General features: G+C 42.8%; 1 protein-coding gene across 1 annotated transcript in view; it reads right to left on the bottom strand.

Annotated features, from left to right (window-relative positions):
• Positions 1 to 2,081: 2,081 nt before the first annotated feature.
• pla2r1 (phospholipase A2 receptor 1) overlaps positions 2,082 to 7,671 on the bottom strand; it is a 28,997-nt gene continuing 23,407 nt past the window's right edge. Inside the window, exons 26-30 of the mRNA XM_012840495.3 lie at positions 6,434 to 6,565; positions 5,351 to 5,473; positions 4,250 to 4,426; positions 3,611 to 3,652; positions 2,082 to 2,372 (exon numbers count right to left, since the gene is read on the bottom strand). Coding sequence (XP_012695949.1) covers positions 2,161 to 2,372; positions 3,611 to 3,652; positions 4,250 to 4,426; positions 5,351 to 5,473; positions 6,434 to 6,565 — 686 coding nt within the window. The 3' untranslated portion in view covers positions 2,082 to 2,160. The remainder of the gene's footprint in view (positions 2,373 to 3,610; positions 3,653 to 4,249; positions 4,427 to 5,350; positions 5,474 to 6,433; positions 6,566 to 7,671) is intronic.

The following is a 7,671-nucleotide window of genomic DNA, read 5'->3' as shown; positions in this document are numbered from 1 at the left end:
TTGTTGGGCGGGGCGCACGCGACACTGAACAACAAACCTAAGCTTTCAGTGATACACGACCACAGTATACCATTTTTGTTTATTACAATACATTTCTCGGCTTTATCACAATCCATTTATAGTGAAAACCGCATCTGATTTCAGAAGCCCTGCATAGAAAAGACATATTGGGACATCCTGGGCTAGATTAAGCTCTTCCATTTTAACAAGAGATGTAAATACGTCTGTGGAGAGAAGCAGTCTTATGTAAAATAGATAAACACCTCTTGTTTCTTTAACTTTCGTATAGCATCCTATTCAAACAAATGTAAACGGCTACTCCCGATACTGTACAAATCATATATGGCATACTGTATGTAAATTCGCAAAACGCAAACATTTATGAAGTGCACAAACTCGTAACTTCGGCCTTAAGTGTGAAGTAGGCACGAGGAGCCTGTAAATAACATAATTGACAGGCTAGCAAGTGTAGGCTACTGTTTACTACTGCCCTATGAATTCAATGGACACATATTTACTGAGTATTGGTAACCAACATTGCCCACTTGTTTGTGAAGGCCGTAGTCTGGTAAGTTTTATGAAATGCTGAAGTGTTTATGGCCATCATAAAATGGCAAACTTTTGGAATTATCCTGTTTTGGCCAGGTGCAGTCATGTTTGCCATATGCTGTTACTTCTTCTGCGAAGTAAACAGTTCTGTAAAGCCATGACGCTTAAGGTATTTTTACATATGCTCAGAGAGGCAGCGAGAATTTACATGCATCATTTTAAAAAAATGACAAGAAGGTGCAGTTGTGTCCCTTAAATGATGAGATTTAAGATCATTTAATGCTGTACAGAAGACATCTGCTGTCATCCTACATGGATGAAAAATGTTCAGTCTTAATACACATGGCAGTCTATGGGATGTAGAGGGAATTAGCGGCTATTATATGAAGATGATGGGAAAGCCCCGCACTAGTGATTTAAGCAAAGAAAGAAAACGATGATGCATCTTAAATAGAAAATAACAGTTGTGGTTCTTCAAATCTATTATTTAAGACGTAGCACTGCTGACGTACTTCCATTGTGTAAATCTAAATATTCACAATTGGTTTAAAGAGAAAAACAAATCTGTAATTGTCATCTCATGATAATCATTTAAAAAAAAAACACAAACAAACACATGCACGTGCACACGCACACGCACACACACACACACGCACGCACGCACGCACACACGTACGCACACACACACACACACACACAAACACACACACACACACTAAGATATGAGCGACACTCATTAGATGCGGCTAGGTTGCACTGAGAGATTCAGAGTGATAAAGTGCTGGTATAAAAGCAGAAGTGTTTTAAATATTTGAAATGACATTTCTTATTTTCTTTAGGGGGAGCAAAAAAAAAAAAAACAGCATGTCTGAACTGGCAAAGCTAGGATTCAATGACCAAAGACGCAAATGGCTTCTGCCAAAATTTCTTTTTCCAAGGAACACATTCCTAGATCCTGATTCATTTTTACAGTTGCTTTGGTTACAATATTCCATTTCTAACACACAAAGTTTTCCCTGATCTTCAAAAGAACATAATCCCCACACTCTCGAGGGATAGATGTCCCCCAATAAACGACCCCTCGTTCCAATTGAGACCAATAACAAAGAGGGGCGTCCAAAGGTCTTGGTACAGATGCTGGTTATACGCTTCATCTTTCTCCCTTCTGTCCTAATCAGTACAGTCTGGTCTCTGGAAGGAGCAGAGGTCGTAATGACCTGAATTTTACTTTTCCACACTACAACCGCCTCATCCCTGATCATCTGTAAACCACATGTAACAATTGGTTCCTTCATATTCCAAGCCCAGAGAAATGCAGTCTCTCTAGTTGTGGAAACACACACATGAAGACATACACCTGTACAATACTGTACATACATACTGTATGATTTCACTCTCTCTCACACACACACTCTCTCGCTCTCTCTCTCACACACACACACACACAGTATTTCTGTCTTTCATCCTCTCTCTCTCTCTCTCACACACACACACACACACACACACACACACACACACACACACACACACACACACACACACACACACACACACACACACACACACACACACACACACACACACACACACACACACACACACCTAAAAGCCCTATTCTCCTGCAGTCAACTCTAGGTCTGCAATGAGCACATTCCCGTCTGATTCGGTGGACTGGGAGCTGCTCTGTCTGTAGTAGGCCGGCCCCAGAGACGTCAGGCGTCGGAAGCCCATCTTCTTGTAGACAAACCAGCCTGTGCAGGCCAGCAGGCCAAACAGATGGATGGCCAGCAGAACCGCCAACAGCACAGCACCATGATGCATACCTAATAGAGAAAGAGAGAGAGAAAGGGATGAAGAGATGGTAAAAGAGAAGTCAGGAGAAATAATACAGACACATGAAACAAGCATCTCCATCTTATGGTCAGTTTTGTGGTGTTCATACTGTATGCCAAGCCTGGCTGGTTATTAGGAGAATTCATCTCAAACCCAGGCTGACATCACACGCATTCTACCGGGGCACCATTGAAAGCATCCTGTCCAGCTGCATCACTGTGTGGGGCAGTAGCTGTACTGAACACAGCAGGAAAGCACTGCAACGCATAGTGAACACAGCTGGTAAGATCATTGGTGCCCCACTCCCACTCCCTTCCCTGCAAGACATATACACCACCCGCCTCACCCGGAAAGCTACCTCGATTGCGAGTGACACCAGCCACCCCGCACACAGTCTGTTCAGCCTCCTACCCTCTGGAAGAAGGTATAGGAGCCTCCGTTGCCGCACCACCAGACTCAGAAATAGCTTCATACACCAAGCTGTCAGGAAGCTAAATTCTCTCCCCTCACTCCCCCCAGCCATATCCGTCAGTCTGACATGAGGCTGAAATCCTCTCCCCCTACAATAACTCACGAGTCTGCAACAAAACTGTCCCTTGCACTTTTATCACTTTACCACTTACTGTTATACTTGCACTGCCAATGTAACAAATACATCTCACAGGATGTCTTTTTGCTGCCTTTTTTTGCACTACCATAACCTCACTTTAAAGTAAACTTATGCTGCTGTACATGTATCTGTATGTTTATAACTATATCTATATGTATATCTATATGTCTTGTCTTATCTGTTGTTGTGCGTGTGCACTTTATATGTTTCACCGTGGGAGAGTGGGAAACGTTTTTTCGATTTCTTTGTATGTCTTAACATGCAAAGTAATTGACAATAAAGCTACTTTGACTTTGAAGACATGTATAGACGCACATAAGTTGTACACACGTAACAAATAATGCTGAGTGAGTTTTGAGATTTCCAAAGCTTCTAGTGCTGTTGTTTTCCAAGCTTCTAATCCAGTAGAAATCACAATTTCCATGCCCCACTCTCTATGTGGTAACAAATTGTCCCAAAGCTTGTTTTTGAGTTTGTTCTTGTTGTTGTTGTCGTTGCCATCACATTAATCGGGGCACTGTGTCACAGGCACAATCGGCTATTGTTCTAGCTAAAGACCCAATGGCGACAGCTTGACCAGCAGAATCATTTATGTGGACCATATCAGACAACACTTACCATTCAGGGGCTGGACCTCCACTTCAGCAGCTCTGTCTGACACTAGGAGAAAAAAAGGTGGGAGGGGTGTGAAGAAGATGAGTTCCGATACGTTTAACATTTCTAACACACACACAGGAAAGGTGTGGTCTAGCACCATGCTATGCTTTGCTGGCCTGGTTTGTCATGTTAGAGTGGTGTTCCAGTCACACCGTTCGCACTCGATTAAAGATGGTGTGAATTATGTCAGCAGCTCTAGACCTAGCCACTCACACATGCTTCGTGGAAGCTAAATAATTGGCAGGCATGAGAGGTTAGAAGGTTCTTGGTTGGTTAATACAGCTGCATCCAGCTGAAACTTCAACTAGTTCACTGACAGCTTTGAAGATTTAAAGTGTAAAGTGTACAAAATGAGTACAGTTTACAACAACATTAGCACTCATAAATGCTCTCTTGAACAGCTACAGGATTGGCCAGCATTGACAATCAGCTTGTTGTTTGTTCCAGCTTTGGTACACTATGGTATCACTGTCACACTGAGCTTATTAAGACATTACATGCTACCCGGACGCACACACCCATACACACACACACACACCCTTCAGAGAATGAATGCTAGGGTCAAAGGTCAAAAGATGACCTGAGATGTTACGCGCCCACCTGTTTTGGTCTTGCAGACGAAGCCCAGCTGGTCAGTGCAGGAGGCCAGGTTCCACACGCCGTCGGACACACGCAGAGACACGCACGTGTCTGGCCTCAGCACGCTGGCATCGGGGGCTCTGAAATGCCAGCTGGAGTAGTCCAGAGATGCCCCGTCCACCCAGGTCAGTGTATCGGCTGGGGGGGGGGACAGACAGGTGACATTATGATGTATGACATTTAATCACTTTTGCAACCTCAAAAGAACAGCAATGCTAAAACAGCCTCACTTGGACTTTTTGGAAAGCACTGGAAGAGTGCATTCATTATTTTCCCTTCTAATATAAATACACATTGTAGTTGATATGAGTCTTTGTCTAAGAAATGAAAGTCCTTGAACGGGGATTTCCAAGAGGAAGGATGAGACTGAGAGGGGGCAACTAGAGCTAGCTGAGTGAAGAGGGCGGTGGACTTATTGACAAAAAAAATTCCCAGAGCCACTCATGACACTTTTAAAGGTCATGAAATTTAAGGGTCCGTATCTGTTGTGCTGTTTCTCATTTTTTTTGTCAAGCATTGTACCGGGAGAATGACTTTATTATCTGTCACAAAAACACTGTATCTACCTCTGACCTGAAATATCATAGGGCCACTCATAAACCGATCATAGGCAGCCAGCCGTAAAGACAAAAGTCCCCTTTTTATCAGTGGCAGTTGGTGAGATAAAATGTGTGTATGTAGGTCAACCCTGACTTCAAGGTTCATACTTTTGCTTAGCATTTATCAAAACGTCCATTGTTAAATGCGGAGTAAAAAAGCAGCTGTTTGAGTTTTGTAAACAGCAGCAAAGACGAACAAGGCAGCTGTTCACTGAAACTGTTGAAGAACGGCAAGTGCGGAAGGAACTTAAGGAAATGAGGAAATGAAAGGAAGCTTAAAGCCACAAGGAAAGTTAATTAAATAAAAAACAATTCAAACTAAAATTCCCCTCTTAACTTGGTCATATTGTCTCTGCGGTATATGAGTATGTCTGTCTGTCTGAGCAACTGTGTGCGCATGCGTGAGTTGAGTTTATGCTTACGTCTTACATTGTGATCTTTATGTGTGTGTGTTTGTCCTTACCGTCAGTGTCAAAGAGAATGCCCAGCCACACAGTCTGATGTGGTAGTCCGTAGGAGCCGAGTTGCTCCAGTACAAAGCGGCTCTCCTCTTCATTCCTAATGGTCAGCACATCTGAAGAATTCCCTAAAAAAAAGCACAGAAAGCACAACAAGCATCTTTACACAATGGTTCTTTTCATTATACCCCATTCAATTAATGATGTAGAAATATTGCGAAGGTCAAATACACTTCCTCTTTATGAAACAACTGATTATCTATTAAAGATATTAAAGCAGCAAATACGGAGCTCTGTTCCAAAAACTAGCTAACTTCCTAAAAGGCGTGCAAAAACCTTGCAAACACCACCAACAGCCCAGCTGACACTGATAGAAGCTTGCCAACACACCAACTGGTGTCTTTTGGCAGTATAGCTGCCAATGTCATGCGTGTGAAAGCTTTTCTTCCATTTTTGCAGGGTGTTCTAGTCCGGTACACAGAACTACATAGGGCATATCCTGGATGGCTAGTGGGGAAGACACAGGTGTTTATCTGTCCTTCACATGACCATATGCTATCAAAATGAATTTGAGGATGGTACCAAAACTAGTTGCCTATAAAACCATACCTCAAAAAGTGTCAAATTGTTGCATAGTGTTACTTTAAAGAATGCATTAATTAATGTGTTGCATTTGTTCACTTGGCTGTTCACATTTAAGCTGGGTGCTTTTGTGATAAACATTCATTCAATTACCAGCAGAGGGTGCCCTAACAACAGAGTTCCACCACACAAAACAAGAAACTGGTGCCAAAACAAGGGGGCCCAGAGGAGAATGGATTATATTACGCTTCTCTCTCTTTGTGTGTGTGTGTGTGTGTGTGTGTGTGTGTGTGTGTGTGTGTGTGTGTGTGTGTGTGTGTCTAGAAAATACATGTGTCTACGACAATTAATTTGACCAATCCACTGTGCTTTTCTGTGATCACCTGAGTTTGTGTGTGTGTGTGTGTGTGTGTGTGTGTGTGTGTGTGTGTGTCTGAATGAAAGAGAGAGGAAAATATAGAGAGAAAAAAACAGAGACAGAGAGAGGGAGAGAGATTAATCCGTACCTTTCTGTTGGCAGTGTTCTCTGGCTTCATCCAGCCCGAGTCTCTGAAGCACGGGCTCAAAGTTGTAGCAGCTGCCCCTGAACTTCACCCAGCTGGAGGAGCACTCCACGCCGTGGGAGAAGGCATTACTCTCTGCATCAGAGGTACACACAGCACACAAACTCATACAACTATTCACATGCAAATGGCATGCACAGATACACTCCCATGCAAACACACACACACACACACACACACACACACACACACAGAACGCATGCGTGTGTGAGTGTACACCTAATAACACTCAAAAGAAATGAAAAGAAAAAGAAATATTCTAAAATACTCTACCCCGCCTCTGATCCAAAGGATGCTTTAGAGACGGTATTCAAGAGGAATGAGAAAAATGTTCCGACGGACCTTATTTGTGTCTCTCAGGAATTAAATTGTCAGCATCGCTCTTGTTATATTTTGTTGTGAAAACCACACCTACCATCCACCACACGATGATACATAAACGTTGGGGGGGGGGGCTGCTATCATATCATGTTGAAAGTGAAGAAAGAATCAAACTTCTTAGCAGCAACTGCAGCCAACTGCTAAACAAACACTTGCTAACAGAGAGCAGTATACTGTTAATGTGTATGCCTTCCATTTCACACTCCACTGACACTTTAGCCAACCACATACAGCTCACATTGCAGCCAACTGTCTGACAGGCTGTCAACACTTCAAGAGGTATGTGCTTGAGACAGATATGGCAGAATATGTGGAACAGCCTCTTCACACAACCATACCTTACAGAAGCATCTAGAAAAGTCAGAAGAATGACTTCCTCTCACTGCTTTGCACCCTAACAGGAGAGGATCACATCACCAAACAAACGCTTTCATTCACAAAACCATCAGAAACATAAATGTAGGGTGTCGGATGCAATTATCCGTAGTCAGTAATCTTGCTTTGCGGTACCCATTCAGTCTATACAACCTGTGTAAATAATATCAGCCTTGTATGCAACCACCATATTCAAAACCAGTTTTCTCAGTTCTCTCCCTAGGAGGTTTTGATCACCCTCAACCTGCTTCTCCATTACAAAACGAACCCAGAATGATTAGCTTTGTAGCGATCAAGCCAGTTGACGTAGATGTTATACGAGAAAGGAACTTTATACATTCAATGCTTGCAGGTTTGCAGGAGCAAGATTAAAGCTACCGTGTGTAGGTTTTTTTTGTTATGAATGTGTTCAAAGGCGTGAACAC

The sequence above is a fragment of the Clupea harengus genome, chromosome 21 (assembly GCF_900700415.2).
Source record: "Clupea harengus chromosome 21, Ch_v2.0.2, whole genome shotgun sequence".
Lineage (NCBI taxonomy): Eukaryota > Metazoa > Chordata > Actinopteri > Clupeiformes > Clupeidae > Clupea > Clupea harengus.
Note: the sequence above shows the minus strand (reverse complement) of the source record. Positions and strands in the feature narration are given on the sequence as shown.